This window comes from Canis aureus, chromosome 34 (genome assembly GCF_053574225.1).
Source record: "Canis aureus isolate CA01 chromosome 34, VMU_Caureus_v.1.0, whole genome shotgun sequence".
Lineage (NCBI taxonomy): Eukaryota > Metazoa > Chordata > Mammalia > Carnivora > Canidae > Canis > Canis aureus.
This window is the reverse complement of record NC_135644.1, coordinates 20,090,431-20,111,112: the sequence shown is the minus strand read 5'-3', so window position 1 is coordinate 20,111,112 and position 20,682 is coordinate 20,090,431. Positions and strand designations below refer to the sequence as shown.

Sequence of the window (20,682 nt, the reverse complement as noted above, 5' to 3'; positions counted from 1 at the left end):
TTTTTAGATAATCTGCCTATACATGTGTACGTACATACGTATGCATGTGTGTACATACACACATATGTACATATGCACATATGTGTGTGCATATATTAATTCAATATCTATAGAGCAGAAAATTCCTGTGAATGTTAAATAGTCAGCTCTGAAACTACTTGTTAACACTGAAATCAGATAAGGTAAACCATATGCTTTATTGAGGTTAGCTGTCTAGAATAAGTTACTGCGATTTTAAGAATTAATATGAACCACATGTCCTTTAGATCTTTAAATTGAAATCTTCATTGTTCTTTTAAGTCAGCTGTTCTAGGAATGTGTCATCTTTTGAGAAGATAAATTAATCACCTACCTCATTTATATACATCAATAAGAGACTCGCCCTCTTATCTACTTTATCAAAAGTAATTAGAATAACTCTATTTTTATTCATATGTAGTATCTCTCAGTGATTGAAATTTTCATTGAGGAGATTTTCAGAGAAACAGCCACTTGTCCTTTTAGAGAATAACCTCCTCTAAGAAAAAGAAACACCAGCAATCTAAAGGTTAAAAACATACCGTCAAATCATTCAGTTGAGCAAGGCTCTTTAATAACATTTGTACAAAAGTACTTGCAGAAAGCAGAAGGTAGAAAACCGCTTTTTGCTAGTTCCCTTTCCTTAAATTATTATTCAGCCTCTTATTAAAATAAAATCTAGTTAACTTCTTTTGAATGCCTGTTCAAACGTTTTCCATAATAATAACAATAAAAAAAATCTTGTGAAAGGATTTCCATAAGTCGGGCTGCATTAATGACTTAGAGCAGCTTCATAATCTGTTATTCCTTCCTCCTAGCAGACCTCAGCTGATAAAAATATCCATAGACACAGTGAAGTCAGTGGCATGCCTGGCTTTCTCAGACAAAACTCCCATGTGATCACATATAGGCAGCCTCAGTGAGGCTGATGCCGTGCAGCAAGCAGTAGGTAATGAGTCTTTGTGCAGAGTGAAGCTCTTGTCGCTGAACAATAAAGCATACGGTACCAGCAATAAAACACAGGGCTGGCAAATTTAAGAAGATTCCGCTGAACCAGGAAGAACAGTGCCTTCGGTGATGCTGACACATATTATAAAATGATAATCAATTTATTTTGGATTCTAATGAATAAAGAGTGCAAGGACTAAGACTACAGCTATTTGAACAGGTCAGTGATTTTATAAATTACTCCAACACTTCCTTGTGTTTGATTGGATTTAAATGAGGATGGGCTAATATGTGTTTTCCCTTAAACAAAAACTTTGCAAGATATTCGCAGTGTGTAATATGAAGGATGCACTTGAATTGACCCAATGTGATTAAATTGTTGCTGTAGTCAGATGTGATAGAGAAATGTTTGTTTGAATCTAGTAAACTGAAAAGTTATTTATCCTATTTAAAAATTTATGGGTAAGAAAAAATTCATCCAGTGATTCCTAAGCTTCTCTATATGCAGAAATAATAGAAGTCAGAATACTACTAATAAATAGCTCAAATTAAAAGCTCCAGATTTATTTTTCCAGTGTTAAAAAATCCTGTATTGCAATAGTTTACATGTCCTATAAATTGATGATATATCATTCAGATTTTATTGATGTCTTTCCGTACACAGCAAGAGGAAGGTTTGGCATATTTAATGATTTAAATGAAAAATTTCTAAATAAGAAAATTTTGAAACGTTAATAATGCTACTATTAGAACAATGCATTTTATATTTAACTACCGTAATATATACCTATATTAATTTGTTGTGTGCCTTTTATTTTCATCTTATGTTTCTTTTGATAGGTGGAAAATAAATACTTCCTAAAACCTTTTATTTTATAGATATCATTCCCTCACTAATGGAGAAAAACAAATTAGCTTAATTTTCAAAACAAGAATGGATTAATTTTGTGATGATGCATATTTCCATCGACTCACCATTTAGAAAAGAATGTGTGCCTTCATGTCTATGTATAAAAATATGTACACACATGACCTTCTGTATCTAGAAAATAACCACTTCTTAGGTTTATGAGCAATAGAGAAGTTTATGTTTTAAATAGAGAGATTGCTGTGTGTAGGAAGACAAGGGAAGAAATAACTCTAGCAAATAATAGCACAACACTGAACATCTTTGGCAAAGACAGACAAGCATTACTGCTACATGGATCTTTAAATTTCAATGCACAGTTTAACTTTGCTCTACATTTTTACTGCTGTATTGTTTGAAAGGCATCTTGGGACCTAAATTCTTAACAATTAATGTCTTGGACACCATTTAGGAGACGATCGTCTTTAAAACACGAGGGCACATTTAACATTTTATAGAATTACTATCGTGACTTCCTATATTTGCATAGTAACTAAAATACATCTATGCTTGTAAAATGCTGTTTAAACCACCACCACGACAACACAAAATACCCTCTGTCCCTGATTATGCATGCAATATGTACGCCAGTGGGAAAGAAAATAGCTAGGTCTCAAAAACAAGGGAAGTTAATGAAATTTTTAAATTGGTTTTCCACATGTATTTAAATGAAGTATTTGACTATTTGGGTTTCCTTGGTTACCAGAGTTGCTGCTGACAGCTTCTTTTGGTGGGGAGGTGGGGGGGGGGGTGATGCAGGACTCTAAAACAAAGAGTTAAAAACACTTATCCGTTAATAGACCCGGGGTCTGGCTGCTGGCAGCCCAGGGAAGCCGGTGCCCACTCCCCATGGCCTGCTGCCCCCCTCGGGTGATTCAGGTATTGGGGCCGGACTGCAGTTCCAGGCTCCCTTACCCAGCATTCCGTTTCAGCTGCTGGAGGGCTGCCTGAACCTTATGCAAATGAGACCAGCTCCTGAAGCTTTGACTGCAGAAGCGAGGGGGGTTGAGGGGGGCAAGAAGGGAGTTCAAAGGTCACAGGGCTGGTGGAAGGCTGGAGCAGTTGCCTGGAAAAAAAAAAATGCACTGAGCTTCTCTGCAGCAGTGTTTTTGCAGCAGTTAAATGAAGTGTGCTTTATTTCTCAGAGTGAAGATTTTACAGCGTGTGGGCCATAGTGGTTGAAAGTGCACGCAGGTACGGTGACAGATCTCATGATGCGCTGACTCTGTCCCTGGGAAAGGCCTGGAGGAGGACTGGCTATTTTAATTCATTGTGGAAATGGGCAGGGTGTTCTCAGCTCTCAGCTTCCCTTAACTAGTTTATTAAAGCTTCTTATTGTTTTGTTTTGTTTTCAGTTTGAAACATGGGTGTTTTGTTCCAATGGCATAATTTCATGTTAGGACGAAATTGAAATTGGGGGGCCTCTAAATCATCCTATTTTTTTGGAAAGTTTCTCATGGCACCCAGAGAAGCCTGGGTTGAGACATCTAAATAAATAAATATCAAGACTTGCAACTTTTACAGGATTTTCCACATTTTTAAGAACTGTATTTTAAATTAGAACTGGGTTCACAGCCTAAGACTCTTGTGAGGTATCTGGAATAAAATAATGGAATTCTTTTGTTCATATCCCACAAGACCTCATAAGGACAGTTTTAATAAGTTGTATTTTCATTTCATTTTAAGAGAGGGTTTCAGTTTTGGTAGTGTTCATTCTATATTTTATTGCTAAGCACTGTATCAAAGAAAGGATTTATTATTTGGGGGTTAGATTTTTTAAAATGCTTCTTTAATTTTTCCAGTTGTTGCTAATTTTCTTTGGGATTTTTTTAGACAATGCCATTTTGAACTCCACATGTTCAACTTCCTATGACTTTTCCCTTCAGTTAAGTCTGGATTGTAAAGTGATTCTCATAAATGTCACAGGCAGGGCAGAAGTCTTCCTTTTCCATGCACAAAATATCACACTTTGGTAAAATGTGTGATTACATCATAGTAAAGTCTGACCTGTACCAAACAAACGTGTACTCACTTTTATTGTTCATATTGCTTTATTTCCAAAACATATTTTTAAATAAACTTAATTAAAGCAGCATGATCAGACTACGTTTATCCGTATCATTAAAAATTTTAAATATATCAATTCAGCAGTTAAAATGTTGATGGGGGAAAAAATGTTGTCTAATTTGCATCAAGTGTGCATCTGTCTATATTACAGGTTGTATGTGTATGAAAATTTATGTTGGAAAGATGAAGAGACAAAATAATGTTTAGTCATGAAATTACTGCTTTATGCTTTTTTATTTGCATAAGATCTTAAAATGAATTCTATGAAGCTTACATACAAAGAGCTAATACATATTTAGATAAACTTAATTACTTTCTTTGCACTGAAAAGAGGGCATTAATTTTATTATAATGATTAAGACTTGGTAGTTTGGCAACAATATCTTTTATTTAAAAATGGGGAGGTGGGGTGGGTAGAGGAGCAAAACAAGAGGCTAGCCGTTTAAAACAGTGAAGGACAGTTATTTCAAATATTTATGAAATCCCTTTGTGGTAGTCATTTAGGGCCAGATTCTTAACCTTTATCACTTCGTGGGGACATTATGACATTTATCCCGGATCCTGAGATCAATTTAGGAAAAGGAATTCATGTCTTGTGTGAGTTTTTTAAAAATGCAAAAACTGCCCTTTTCTTCTAAACTCTCTTTTGAAACTTTCAATAATGACTGCAGCTAAAGGGGTATATTTTAAATAATTTCCTTCTTGTGTGTGTTGAATGGAATATGCTGTCTTTTGGTCCAAACACCATATTTGTAGACTTTTGTTTTACGTATATATATTTATATGTGTGTATGTGTATGTGTATATGTGTGTGTGTATAAATATGTATAGATACACTTTACATATGTTAATATTACAATATATATGATATATATTATATACATATGCAACCAAATAAAATCTTTCTTGTGGTCAATCATTTTTAATTGAACAGTTTGAAACACAATTTTGAAACAATTTTATTTTACTTCTACCTCAGGTCATGCCCATAGTTTGGGTCTACTAACCTCTGTGTGTGTTCTAAGCAGAGCGCAGTGATGAGGAAAGAGCCCAATTTAAAATTCATTTAGGCAATCCAATACTGTTAACTTTTAAATGCAATCACTACCACTTAGCACATTCTGAATATAGAAATAAAAACACTACAGGCCAAAAAGGAGACTCTGTGAAGGTTCCTGGAGAAAACTTGGTAATAGACAAATGTGAAATAAAGAGAATTGTGCTTCCGTAAGCCACAAGAGAGCTATATATGTCCTGCAGCAAATTTATGGCTTTGAATATCCTGGATAATTTATGTCTCTATGCAAATTCAGTCAAAACTTTGAAGTCTTTTTTGCATTAGCTTGAGCCACACTACTTCCATACAAATCTCAGCAGCATGTACATAGTAGGTTCACGGGCTGGATATTTAAATGTATATAGAAAAATGTATTTGTGTAAGTGCAGTTCTAATCAAATTCGTAAAGTAAAAGAGTAATATAAAAACAAATCATTGAAGGATATGCAGTTAGTGTACTTGAAGAAAGAGTGTTATATCAGATTTCAAAAGAATCTTTAATGATTTTTCAAAAATTAATTTCCTGCTTTCTGATTACCAGTCTGTCTTTGTCATCACTCAAAACTAGAGACCATATTGTAAGCTTGGAAAGGATTTTAGGGCAAATATGTTTTACTCAGTCTAGCAGTATGGAACATCGTCTAAAATCTACAAATAACTGTTGTTATCTTAAAATCACATGTGTAGGTTTTACGTTGTATTATCACTATATATGTCATTCTCCTGAGCTTCTGGTGCCTATAAAATAGAAATGAGAGCAAAATGACTTATAATGTATAAAAGGAAAATGCTCAAAATAATTGAGTATTCAAAACAATTGCATTCTTTCTTTCTTTTAACCTGGCATTTCTTAGGAAACAATCAAAATAAATGGTTGCATTTTTAGTCACCTATTCTAGAATTTAAATAGAATTGTATTATTTTTATCGAAAAGTACAATAAGATTATAGTTTTTTAAAGACTTATGTTTATTCCATATTATTAGACATGTGGCAGTGCTATAGTAATACTTTGTCTAGGACAGTTGGGAAAGAATCTGCACTAAATAAACCAATTTTCCAAATAGGTGAAGTTTGTAACTTTAATGGCCAGCTTTTTAAAATCTTAATTACTTTCATGGAAGCAAAATATAGAACTATCATTCTGCTTCATTGAGCAAGTGGAAATCAGTTTAGGCTTTTCTTCATGGCATAAGAATCATTATTCCCACCATTACGTTGGACTTATTGGAAAAGATAAAACTGCTTCCCAAATGTTCCCCAACACCAAATGGTGTTGCTATTGGATGTTTTTGGTATACAATTGTACAGGCTTTTTACATATTTATATGCTTTTTATAATTTTACTGTTTTCTCAGATTTCTACTTATTATTTTTTAATAGTAATTGCTCTTCATCTGAGAGCAATTTAAAAATGAAGTGTATGCACTGTGTTTTACATTAAATTCTAAGTCTTTTAGGCTTTCTCAGGCAAAGGGAGGGAGATAAACATCCCTCCATACTTTTCCTATATACTGAACTTCCAACACGTGCACATACATGGTATAGTAAGCACAGAAACATTAAAAAAAAACTTAGTTTGTCTTATATTCAGGATATTGAAAATCATGTTTGAACTCCAGTTCTTGTTACTACAATGAGAATCTGGCATATTATACCATCGGCAGGAATTTGAACCTGTTTTGTCCAATAGGGACAAAAGAAAAAAATCATACAATTAAATTAAATGGTATCCCTGAAAATAACATGATTTTAAAACACAGATGATTTTAAAACTCACAAGTAAAGGGAACTACTTATTGTTCAAAATGTTCATTAAACCCCAATAACTGTTCATTGCCATCTTTATCTATAGTCATGCTGAGTAAAGCTATAGCTAAATGGAAGTTCAAGTGCATTCATGAGGTGTTCGTGTTTACATCTAATTATCTGCAGTCTCTCAGAGAAAGCAAAAGTAACTACAAGTAGTGCTCTGCCAGAAACTGGTTCCTTGACCAACAGTGCCACTTTAGCATGCAATGCATTGGTTCACTCTAAAGGGGTCACAGCCATTGATGACAAGAGGCTTTATATTTTTATATGGTCCATCTTTTGGTGCATATGAAACAAGATTTTTTTTTAATGTTAACTGTTCTCAGACACTTTGGAGTTACTGTCATCCTTCCCATTTCCACTAGCTGAATAGGTCTTCTCATGCACTCTGAAGATGTGAAGGAATGTTGATTCCATGAACTTAGTGTCAAAGATGCTCTGTAAGAATGAGAGCTAGTCCAAAGTACTGAGGTGGGGCGTAGAGGGTGGGAGAGGCTTCCTCTTCTGGTCTTCTTTTTCCCATTAACATTTTAAAGAGCCTGAGAACTACTTCAACAAACCTGGGTAATTTTGTTCTATCCAATAGTGATTTATAAATTACGGGAATTCATGAACAACTAAACAACCAGGAAAATAGTGTGTTGTTTTCTTGATGGGTAAATGTCTTTATTATGTAGTTTCTTGGGTAGGTGAGTTCAAAGTTTGAAGAGTGTGAAGAAACTGAAGAGGATAGTGCTTAGGAGCTAAGGTTTAAATTCCAACCCTGTGTCACTTCCAAGACATGGTCTGCCCCTCAAATCCATGTGGCCTTAGACATGATACTTGAAATCTGTAAGCCTCATCTTCATCTGCACAGTGGGGTACATCATCTCTATGTTCTTTTATGAAAATGAAATGACATGATGCATGCCTGGCACATTTTAAAAACTTTATAAATGATATTCCTATCAATCATAGGAGTTGATCCCCTGGTGTTGCTGATAAGGCAAGTTCAGCTTAAGCCAGTAGTTACAAAGACTCTTGATGAAACATCTTCAATTTCAGCAGATGAGGAAGAGACTTGTTTTCCAAAAACAGAAATCCATGAGCAGTTTATCGGAGATTATACCTCCCTAGTACCATTTTCTATTCAGATGCAGCAAGTAGAGAAGGCAGGCACCACAGTCATCAAAGTTCAAACTATATGTGGCTTCATAGATACCTTGAATCTTTCCAACTGGAAGCACAGTCTCCACAAAAATCCTCACATATGTTGTGGCAATATGTACTTTTATGAGCTCTCATTTTATATCCTTTATTGCTTTAAAAATGTTCATCTATGTGCCTTTGCTCTACTTTTCTTTTCCAAATTTCCATGTTGCCTACAACTGAGATATTAGTCATTCACCTCAGCTCCATCCAGAATTTCTGTCTCATCCATAGACTATGGACTTTTCAATTACAGAGAGCACCTGGGGCATATTAGATACCCAAGAAATGTTTGCTGATCCAATGGTGTTATGCAGCATAAAGAGTCTGATTCTAACTAATGAGCTAAAAGTGCTAATTTCTCTGATTCATGAAACAATCTCTCTGTCACAGGTTTGCTGTTTTAAAGTTCCTGTAGACCAGAATGATGTTTAGAAATATTGTATCAACTGATGTAGTCATAAGGTTTTCCAAAAGAAATTCGGTAGCATTCCTAGAAGTGCTTTTTGATAAATATACATGGGTAACAAATGTTGAATAAATTGAAGGGGAGGAGGGTCACAGCTCTCTACTTTTGTAAGACTTGGTGGAACTTCTCTAAGTAGTGAGTTTCCAACTTTTAGAAGATTGTAGGAGTTTGATGGGACTTCTGTTATGAACCAGTTTTAATCAGTGCCAGTCAAACCTTCACAAGATTTTAGAACCCAGATATTTAATCTTATACTCTATATCATTTGAACTAATTGCTCCTTAATGCAATGTTAGCTGCATAGTTGAAAAATTTGTTCTGTGCCAGAGGTAGTAAAAATCTATATCTTGCCTAAGGTGGGGATTCATTTTAAAGAATGTTCAAAATACTTTTTTCAATTTATTCTAATTTTTAAAATCTCCTTTATTTTTTGCACAGTATCTCTGGCAGGATCCCAGTGCTTGGATGGGTATAGTCTTAAAGCATGGCCATATATTACCCTGATGTCCACTTTAGACTACTTTATGAAGAAAATGTTTTCAAAGTTCTTTTCCCTTCAGACTATTCTGCTGATTCTTTTGTGGAAAAGGATATCACATCCCTACCCCTTAAATACCATTTGATCTACACTGGCTTGTCTACTTTACTATTTAATCAGAAGCTTTCTAAAAGACTGAAGAGAAACTTCTTAAGTGCTAAGGAGAAAAAAAAGATGTTGTCTTTCAGTCTTGCAGTAATAATTGTAAATTCCTCTACGTATGTGAGGTCTTTTTTTTTCTCCTTAACGCAGTAAGTCTTGCTATTCACCCAAGAAATCAGGCTAAGTACTGTTCTTTAGTCTTAATAGCAAGCACATAAAATAAATTTTTCATTGGCACTTTTCTTAGAGTAGGAAAAATAGGCTTACAATGGGCACTTGATCAATTTTCAACAGTTTTAAAAGCTTTATCATGTTCTTGGTTTGTTTTCTTTCTTCCTGCTAAGTAAAAGAGTTAACCTGGAGGTGAACTTTAGGAGAGGACTTTGGCTTCTAGTTCACATGTATTCTGGTGCCGTCTTGTCAAATACTAACTAGTGATCAATGTTTAGGGTGAAGAAGCATTAAAAATCAAGTTCTGTCTTTCTTACATTGGTACTAATCTTAATGGCAGGTAAGGTGGGAAGCTTCTTGGGGTCCCCCAGCCAGAGAGTCATAAAGAGCACTTTTACCACTAGTAGGTAGATGAGCCATTGATCAGCAAGGCCTTTATCAGCAGGGCCTGAGTCAATTTAAGCCCTTGTCATTTGCATATAGTGAGGGAAGATGGTATGGAGAATTAAGAGGCACCTGCCTTTGATGGAGGCCATGGCTTTTATCATTCACTACCAGGTATGGGGAATATATTGCATCAGAGCCTATTCTTACCAGTTATGTCTGCCCCTTATTTTGATACAAGTAGAAATCGAGACCCAAGGAGGTAATCCTCTTACTTAAAATTAGACCATTTGTTAGTAGCTGATCCAGGATTAGACTCCAAATTGATGACCATTCATTTACTGAGCAAGCACTTGAGTACATATTCAGTCCATGAGGAACCTTACAGTCAAGTGTGAGAGAATGGCAGGTAAGCCAGCAATTATGGTAGAATTTGATAAGTACCACATGCTGTCAGTGCAGAGAGGTCCCTTAACCTACACTGTGGTGCTGGTCACGGAATACTTTTCAGAGAAAGGTTGGGTCAGACTTCTTGGGAAAATTATCTAGATTTCTGAAATCTTAGTTTCCCTTGTTAAGATTCCCTTGCAAAATTCAGAAAACAATTGCATACAGAGAATAGGCGCAAAGGATCTAGCCCATAGTAGGTGCTCACTAAAAGCTGACTGGTATTATATAAATGGAACAAGGCAATCTAACTACAATTTCCCCAAGACAGATGCTATTTTGAGGAGATTATACTGCAACCTAGAACGATTTACCAAGCCACAAAGTTCCAGAGGAGGTCAGTTCTCAGTGGTTGTCTTAGAGAAGTAGGTGGCAGCCAAGAGAAGAATGAAGAAAGCAAGCCCTAAAATTGGTATGGAATGTCTGCCTTGAGACTAGGCCTTTGGGCCCTTGAGATTAGGCCAAGTAGGGCCCTTGGTGCGACAGCAGGAGGAACCGAGAGCTGGAAGGACCCTTGCCCTAGGAAGTGGACGGCCCTGTTGGTAAAAGGAATAAGAGGCAACAGATTCTCAAACTTCTTTGATACTTTTAACTAATTTTCACAATGAATCACTTCTCCAGTTTCTGGAGATCCACCAAAGCTAGGGGAATGGTGTAAATCACCAGAGCAGAGGTTCTTAACCACGGAGTCCACAGATGGATGGCATGCAGTTGTGCTTATGTGCCCTATTTTTCCCCTATGGAAAGCATTCATTTCTTTCATCAAATTCTCAAGCTGCAAATCGGCAAGCTGCAAAAATGTTGAGATCCCAAGCACATAAAGTGACTCAGACCTTTAACTCAAGGTCACGGGCAACTCTGGCACAAGGAATTCATACATAATTGGGGAACCCTGCAATCATTCCTCCAACAAAAATATTCATTAGACAGGAGTGCCCCTGGGGTTCTTGGCCGAAGCAGGCACCTGGGCAAGAGAGGTGTATTTGGCCAACTTGCGCTTCTCCTGTTGGCAAGCCACCAGCAGCATTTTTCACATTGGAGGTGCCCCGTGGAAACACCTTGCAGGATGCTACCTTGTGAGATCGTTGCCAAATCCTTATCCTCTTGGCGGCAGATATGTGCATGTCTTGCCAAATGGGTTAAATCAGAAATGGTCCTAATATTGTGGAAGAAGATATCCCCTCTTCAGAGCTGCACAGTTCTGAGAACATGTTGAGTGATAAGTGTTCAAGGCATAGCATCTGATGCCAGCTTCTTAAAGCAATGACTTTTCTTATTTCACAGAGACTTTAGTCCACAATCAGTGTTTGATTAACAGACTAGTTAGTGTCAAGGCAGTAGTAATGTCAGTATTAGGGCAGAAAATCACAGATTACTCAAACTCATGGCTTAAAAAAAATTGGGGGTGAAAAGGATTTAATACATTTAATATGATTAAGATCATATCCCGATAGGAACACATCTGGATAACTAAAGGTATCATGCCAAAGAATTCAAAATAACACAGTATGATTTTTCTTAGCTAATCTCTGCTTTCTTAAATATTGGAATAAAACCTATACACCATTAATTGAGCAACTGTCCTCTTCATCCTCTATCTGGCCCAGTAACAATCTGGCTGATGAAGTGTGACATTGTGAATAATCTTGCTTTTGCCAGCTAGGCTTTTCCCACCTGCTATCACAGATGAGCCACACACCGGTATTTTCGTCAACCTGTTTGCAGTGCTGCTCAGCTCATCATTAATCTGGTGAGGCAACCACAAGAAACATCAAAACTGCTTTCCATTCTGAAAGGAAGTAAAGAAAAGTAGGTTTGTTTTTTCTATGCAATTTAATCCTAACATTGGTGTTTCCTGGGCCCCAGGCCCATCACTCTTTGAAGCAAGCAAGCTTATCTTATCGAAGTCTTTGCAGTAGAATTTTATCATAGTTTCTTAGCTTTTAGTGCCTGTTGGAAGAATTTGATGAGATCATAAAATAAGTGATTTAGTTCTTTGATTAATCATGAAGAAATGTCCTCCCTGTCATGTTGTAATGCAAGGTAACGTGCCCCTTGATGTACGGCACATCACCAAGACACCACATGTCCCTGTGAATGACCCTTGCAGTTAAAGATGAGCCTCACTTGGGTTAACTACAAAACTAGCAGGGAAGTAATGCGAAGGATAAACCCAGGCCCCAGGGAGAAAGTGAACGTTGGGATTCCAGATGCAGCCCTTTTTTACCTCAGAGGATACCATGTAAGGCTTATGGTCTCAGCAGCTTCCATGGAATAAGGGCCTACCAGGTCAGATGAACTGGGAACTCAGAGCTCACCACTCTTTTTTTTTTTTTTTTTTTTTCCACCTGGCCAGAGAAGAGACAGCATTTCACTAAAAGACCTCCTCGTTCTCATAGAAGGAAATTCTTGCCATGCCAGAATTACTTCCTTTTAAATTCCTTCTTCCTGCACCAGTGATAGGCCAAGCCTGTTCTTAACCTATTAACCACTACCAACCTCCCCACCTTTTTTCATTTGTTTGATAAACTCATGATTCACCCTAATAACCTTTCAAGTTTTACTTACTGAGTTTCATCTGATTGATAAAGCCCAGAAATATTCATGTTTGGTAGCTCCAGTTGATAAGTGGCATTTCTTATTTGGATGGTTTTGTTCATTTCATAGTCATTCTTCTTTCTTCTCAAGAGGCAAGATGCAGGATGCCTAGTTACATTTGAATTTCAGATAAACAACAAATAATAAGTACAAATATATCTTGAAGGTGATTTTTTTAATCTAAAATTCTAATTTAACTGGTGCTCTGTATTTTTATTTGCTAAACCTGGTAGCCATAGAGTGGTTCTACAAATCAGATAACTCACTCCTCAGAATTTGAAGATTGATGATATTCTTAAGGCATATTTCTGTGATAATTTCCTTACAATACAGAGCAAAGCATTATTAAATAAGGACAGAGTAAAAGAAGAAAATGGGGTTAAACATTAGATGAATATAAGTGGGGTGATAAGAACTCAATGAGCCACCTATGAAATCTATGAGATTTTTACACTGTCAGAAGAGAGTGATATGAACAAGATCCCAACAAATACCCAAAGTTAGTTTCAGTCATTCTTCCAAATGCATTAAAATGTACATTTCTATCCAGCTTCTTGTTTTGGCATTCTTAGCGAAGCTCTCCCAGTTACTTCAGTCTGCATCCTTCTGGCTTCTGATATTTTTTTCCAGAAATACACGAAACAAAAGAAACGCACTTATAACCGTAAAACATCTAGTGTAGTTCATTGGTTGTTTTTTTGTTTGTTTGTAGAGAGATTTGAAAACATTACTTTTCTATTACTTTTTCATTAAATGTGCTCAGAGGCTTCTGATCAATGGTTACATCTAATAAAAATTTAAGAACCATAGTATATGTTAGTCAAGAATAGTGGCTATCCAGGATCACAAGATGCTTATTGGAGTTTTATAATGAAGTGGTTATTAATTAAATTTGGCAACAGAAAGGGCATGAGGGTGCAGGGAAAGGGGATGCTGTCCAAGTGGAGAATTCATAGACTATACTAATAAATGAAAAAAGACGATAAATCAGTGTCTCTTAGACAAGGAGAGAACATTGGCTTTGAAATGCAACTGAACTTATTCAGGCCTCCAAGTGAGATTCTCTGGAGTAGTACCTAATTGAGTGGCTCTTTGCCTTCTGGCCATGCAGCTGAGTGATCAAAGAGCTGACCCCTAACCCAAGATGGGCTAAAATGTTTCTTACCCCTTGAAACTTTAAACTGTGAGACCCAGAAGTTGCTGGGCTCAAACTTGCTGACGGTGATGGTGGTGCTGTAGAGGAAAGATCAAGGAATATCTACAGTCATAATCCTAGAAGCTATCCTTATTCCTGCCTTTCTTTAATTTTGGATTTCAGCTCGATCTTAGATGGCATGAACTAGTTCAGTATTTTTCCAACAGATGTCTGTGTGCTTAAGTTAGCTAGAATTTGCTTTTGGGTTACTTGCAAGCAAAAAAAAAAAAAAAAAAATTGTATGATGTTTCGAGGTCAATTTCATCTTTCCTTTTGATTCTCATTCAATCAAAAATGCCAGATATTTTGTTAGGAGGGATAGACTGGTCAATGAGATGAGCATGAGCATGATTTTTATTTTGTGGAGCTTTCAGTCTAGCAGAGTAAACAGACATTGATAAAGTAATTAAAGTATAGAAGGGTTTCATTCATTCATCAACAGATATCTATTGAGCACCTATAATATATAAGGTACTGTTTCTAGACCATTGGTACAATAGTAAAGAAGACAAAGATCCCTGCCCTTGTATCTCTTAGCAAGGGATGAAAATGGTCAGCAATAAACATCAAATATATAAATAAGTAACATGGATTTGGAAGGTGGTAAATGCTATGGGAAAATAAATTAAAAAGGAGATTGGAAGGAATGTATATCAAAAGGCCTGTAGGCCAGAGAGAAATGGCAGGTTGGAGAAACTGAAAGATTATGAGAGCTAAAATAGTGACGACAAGGCAATGGCTCAAAATGACGCTGAAAAGGTTAGCCAAAGTAGATTGCTAAGGACTTTATAAGCCATTTTAAGGATTTTGAACTCATCCTAAGACAATCCAAAGCCACTTAAGAGTTTTAAGCTGTAGACTGACATGATAAGATTTGCATTTTAGATTTATCATTCTGCTTGCAACCTGGAAAACACATCGAAAGCAAACAGTAGTAGATAGGAGAGAATAATTAGGAAGCTCTTGTCCTAGTCCAAATGAGAAATGGTGACGCTCTTGACTAGCATATGTTTCATGAATTGGAAAACAGTAGCTGTGTTAAAATGGCTGTTATTGAGGCTTAGACTTTCAGCTTCTCATATTTAGAACAAATTAATGCCTGTCCAGATTTATCTTCTGTTCTCTGGGCTTTGATGCTATATAAAGCCAATTTGAAATGTTGACCACTTTTTCATTGGCTTCATATCCAAGAAGTTTCATTATGTCTCATCTTTAGGAACAAAAATATGATAAGTGTATATTTAAGGAGCTGTGGCAGCCATAAGACAGGCATTCATTCTACTCACTTGCATCTGTACCTAACTAGCCACATACTGTCATCCTGAAATTCTAGGAAAACCAATACATAATGCAAACAAACTAGGTATATACAACTCCTTTCTTAACAGGGCCTTCCCCAGTTCTTGTATTCTTTCCTCCCTAGTGAGAAGTGTAGATGATGTAGAAGAAAACCACAAAAAAAAAAAAAAAAAAAAAAAAAGAAGAAGAAAACCACATGCTCATTTTTACCACTCCACCATTGGATTTAGATGAGTGGTTATATTCCTATAAACAATGGGTCGTTTGACTCTCATAATTTGTTGTGGCATTTTGTTGCACTCACATAAGTACTTTTTAAAGGCAATGGAACTAAACAAGTGCTATGTTTGCTTGCTGCATTTAATAATACTGGTTAAATTCAGCACTTAACCAATATCATGGGTATATGTTAAGGTTATGCCCCTCTGTAATTATTTGAATTTTTGATTTCCAGCTTACATACTAATCCCAAACTAAGTGGTCAGATGTCCCTTCTTTCTTTTGAGCTGTGTCTAGCTCAGGCTCTTTCAATCTCAAAGATGAAGACAGAAATTATATCTAACCTGCAACTTCCTTGCTTCCCAGTCCCAAATGTGATAACAAAAAGAAAGAGAGATTTTTCACTCTCCTTATCATCCCTCCAAAACTTTCCCTTCCTATTCCTGAGAAGAAGAGTACTGAGTACCACTTTTTACAATATTGGAACATGGTTCTCTGTGGTCCAATTGAATGTCCTTGGTTCTTGAGAAATCTGCCTTTCCTAAGGATGCTGGGAGTGATGGAATGGGGAAATAAAGCTTAAGGGTATGGTTTTTAACTGTTCTCGTTGCAATATCTTATTATAAAAATGTACTTTTTAAACATGGGTTTCCATCTTGTATTACTTTGTGTCTTGGAGTCTCTCCCTCATGAATTACTTTGCATCTTGTTTGAAGTGAACCATTTTAAAATTTATATCCTGTCCTACTTTTATTTCAAGAACTTTACTTAAAATATCTTTTTTTTCTCTTACCCTGCTCAGATATGCATGAACATTTTATGCATTTCACACTCTTTAAGATAGAGAAAATAATATGCTAATTTGAATAGTGGTAAAAATCAGAGTCAGAATAGAGATTTTATTCTCAGAGAGTGGACATTGCAATATCTTCATATGGCTATCAGTTACCTGCATTGTTAATATAAGTCATGCAAAAGATGTGGATTCGTAACACAAGGCAGTAGAACATGAATTTGGGAGTACTCTCAGTGGGATGAAACGAGCGTAGTGGATATTTGCTCCTTGAGGGCAGGTAACGTATTCTACTCCCTTTTGTATCATCTACTCCACTCAAGGAGTCAAGCATATACATACCACTTACACAACATGTACTTAGATGAGTAGATTGAAATTAATGATAAATACTTATGACACATCTGGTACTCTATTTAATTTTATGAGAAATCACACAGGGGATGGCAAAAGAAGAGATTTTGGCCAGGTTTTCAGTACGGAGTTATGTCACTCTAGGGCTGGTATGCGGACACCCCAAAGGAAGGAAGAGCCCAGGAAGGGAGCTGCTGAAGAGCAGACTAGAAATGAGACAAGTGGTCCTCCAATTTGAGTATGCAGAGTGCTAGGCACTGCCTCCTGGGAGTTTCTGATTCAGTAGATCTGAAGTGGGGCCCAAGAATTTGCGTTTCTCACAATCCCCCCCCCCTCCCCGCAAGGTGATGCTGATGCTGCTAATCCAAGTAGCCCACTTAAAAACTACAGAATTAGACCTTGGAGAGCTGGCTCAGCTGAAGGACCGGGGCAGACTGCTTGCTGTGTGATCTGCACAGAGAAGGGTGGGGCGATTTCAGAGACATCTGAGGGCAGTATCTAGAATAGTTTTAAGTCTTGCTTCCTCTCAGTCAACAGGACTGATGGCTACACTCTGGCAGGAAAACGAGAGAGTGGTTTCACGAACTCAAATGAGAGTTAAAATCAGCTGACATAAATGAGATGGAAGTTAACCTAATTTAGCAATGTAAGACCATGTGCATATATATATACATATATATATTTAAGCTAATTTATATATAGGTAATTCCCCGAAATATCCTTACACTGCAAGGAAAGTTTATGCTCTTTAGCTGACTATGCATACGTCAAGGTAAATGGGGAAGGTGAAGAAAGGGCAGCCCAAGGAGAGAGGAAAGCCCATTCATCCTAAAGAAAGCATTTAGGAGAAACCACTCCCACCCATCCCTCTTCCCACTCAACACCATCTCTCAGGTAAATAGCCTTAGGAGGTTTCTGAAACCGTGGCAAGGGCTTCAGTAACCAGGTGTCCTGGGAACACATCTCATCTTATTGCAGTACTGAAATGGAAACACCCTAAAATTTAGAACTGATTTCATAGGCTTTGTTGTGTTCGGCTAATTAGGTTCTTGCATTTTTAAAACTCAGACTATGAAGTTTTTGCATACTTATCTGTGTTTCTTTCAGAGGAATTTTGTATAAGGCAAGAAACATTTAGGACTTTGAGGAAATATTGGCATTTTTTTCGTTACAGAATTTCATGGGTTCAGGTGGATTTTCTCAATTTGCCAACAACAACAAAAAAAAGAATAGAGACATTACACTAAAATGAACTGCATCTTTTTAAAAAGCACATTTTGGTAACCAAATAGTTGCTCGTATTTAATTTAATTTAGTTTTTGTTAATTTGAAAATATTTTTAAAAAAACTGCTTAATGATCTTTTCAAGGAAAGGCTCAGCTCATATATTAAACACACACACACACACACACACACACACACACATAAAAACGACTCTGGAGACCTTGGCTACACATCTAGCGGTCAAATATTTCAATGCTTCGTTGCTCCCGTTCCTGTTACAGGTACATGTGACAGCGCCGCAGCTATGAGTGGAATTTTAAAGAGGAAGTTTGAAGAAGTTGACGGCTCCTCACCCTGCTCCTCTGTGCGGGAATCAGATGATGAAGTTTCCAGCAGTGAAAGTGCTGACAGTGGGGACAGTGTCAATCCATCCACTTCTAATCATTTTCCCCGTGAGTACTGAAACCATACCAGAAGCTGGTTGTCATCTAATGTGGCAGTGAAAATAAATGTCATCTTGATCATTTTTTTAAACCTTTATTACTAGTTCTGTTTTGTTTTTGTAATTGATATAAAAACAAAACATGATTAAGTAAAAATGAAACATCTTTGAGGCATCAGTAGATTTATTTGGACTGCTTTTGGCAATGGATTATTTGATGGTGTTAACCGACTGACTCAATGAAAAAATAGTATTTTATTATTAATAATTTTTAAAGGAAGAATCCTACTGAGAGTAGATGGGGATAGACAAGTCTAGGCACAAAAATGTATCCTCTCATAGCTGAAAACATATTGGGGGGAAGAGGAAGAAAATGGATGTATTTGGGAGTGGAAGGTCAAGGTTATGATGAGAAAGAGCTTGCCAACCATGCATGAAGAGACGAGGAAACTGAGAAACTCTTCCAAGTATGCAAGTGCATGCAGTTGATACTTCTTTCTGCTCATTCTTTTATCCTTTATCCTCAAGAATAATATTTAAAGCCCACAAAGATAAAAAAGAGATGTATGCCTTCTCATTGATTCCTTTTTCTGCCACACTCTAATGGTAGCCTTTCCTGTCAAGAAAGGTATTATGAGTTTTGCAGGACTGATGAGAAAAATTCTTAAAGTAATACAATCCACAAGCTAAAAGAAGTAGATTAGTAATAGCTAAAAGATCTTAAATTTATGTTTCCCACAAGAAGATTTTACTATATCTTAATACCATAGTAGATAACGAGTCTACGTTTCTCCATTTTTCAATTAAGTGGCTGATTTTATTAATATATGATTCTGTAACATAGGATTGATTTTGGAAATGTGACCACCCAGAAAACCAAAAGAATTAGCAATAGTTTTAAAGGGTAATAAGGATCTCAATAAAACTGATGAGTATGAAACAAACATACTAAAATCAGAAGCATTCCTTTAAACAGGCAAAACTAATAGAAAATATAATGAAAGGGCAATTACAATGATCATAGCAGATAAAGAAAACATAAAATATTCAGGGACATGGTTATTGTGTAATGTGGGAGATCTACAAATACATTTATATATGTCATGATGATATGAGGTGAGCTTGTGTTTTTGATTTAAAAGAAGATACATGTGTACCTATTTGGTCTTATATGAAGAGTGATAATAGCAACAACATGATCATCTGATGGAGTTTCATGAGAATCAACAGAGCAAGTGAGATGAAACATGAAACATGAAAAAACTTTGAAATACACATGAAACAACTTTGTAAAATGCTAAGTACTAAGAACATGTTATATTGAAAATTATGATCATAGCTAACATTTATTACATAAATGCTCCAAAAGCTTTATATGCATTATACCTACTCTTTTTATCAGTTCTGGAGGTACTATTACCTTCAGTTTAAGAGGAAATACCTGAGGCTCAGAGAGGCTAAGCTCCTTGCCCAAGATCACACACGATTTGAGCCTAGATACATATGTATATGTGTGTGTTTCACTTCATAGTCTTTGCTTTTTTCCATTACCTCATGCTGCTCCTTACGTGTATAATATTGGACATATCTCTAAAGTGTTTAATGTGAATTATAAAAGAATTAGATGAATTAGTAAAGAGATAAGTTATGTTTCTGGGTATAAAAATAATTATTAAAGCTTTCACATTAATCTATACATATAAGCATAATGTCAATAAAGTTCTCAGCTGCGTTTTCTTAGAAGGCAATAGAATGACAAAAATCTATTTGGGAAAATAAGCTAATGAGAATGTAGGTTTATTTTTAAAAAGAAGCTAAAGGTTGAAAAGTCATTCCAGACCTCAAATCATAATAGAAAATGATATAATTTATCTTTTTTGATACTGTGCTAGATCTGGGAAAATATAGAAAAATCTCAACATGTTATATATGTTTAATATATAAGAATAGAGCACTACAGAGCAATGACAAAGGAAAAAATATTTAATAAATGGTTGTGGTGTTGGAGTTTGAGAAAGAAGTAATTTAGATACACATCTCACAACATAAGCCAAAATACATTCCAGACGGATTAAATAATTTTTTTAATCAAATTATGGGGATATCGCTTATTTGTCTTTGGTAGGATCATTATCTGAGCTTTGAAGTAACAAAGTCACATTGCAAAATATTTATGATATATTAAATATACTATTTATTATATTTAATTTAATAAAAAACATGAATTCTTAGATAACCCCCAAAGACGATCCACACAATAGGAAATATGATTAGCAAACATTTTAAAGCATTTAACAATAATAATAACAATGCAGATTAAAACAATACTAATGGGCTTCCATTAGTATGAAGTCACAGAAATTTCATCTCTGAAATTAGCGCTCTTCTCTCCAATAAAAACTACTAATACCTGAGTGTCGGTGAAAGTCACAGTATAAATCCCATGTACGT

At 36.0% G+C, this 20,682-nt stretch overlaps 1 protein-coding gene across 3 annotated transcripts in view; it reads left to right on the top strand.

Moving 5' to 3' along the window:
• The window catches only part of CSRNP3 (cysteine and serine rich nuclear protein 3), a 189,423-nt gene that overhangs the window by 98,778 nt on the left and 69,963 nt on the right, over positions 1-20,682 (top strand). For 2 of the 3 annotated variants that reach the window (XM_077883087.1, XM_077883088.1), the window contains one exon: positions 18,071-18,241. In XM_077883087.1, coding sequence (XP_077739213.1) covers positions 18,071-18,241 — 171 coding nt within the window. Of the gene's footprint in view, positions 1-896; positions 1,187-18,070; positions 18,242-20,682 lie in introns of those variants that run through there. The other variant, XM_077883089.1, reaches the window with a different exon arrangement.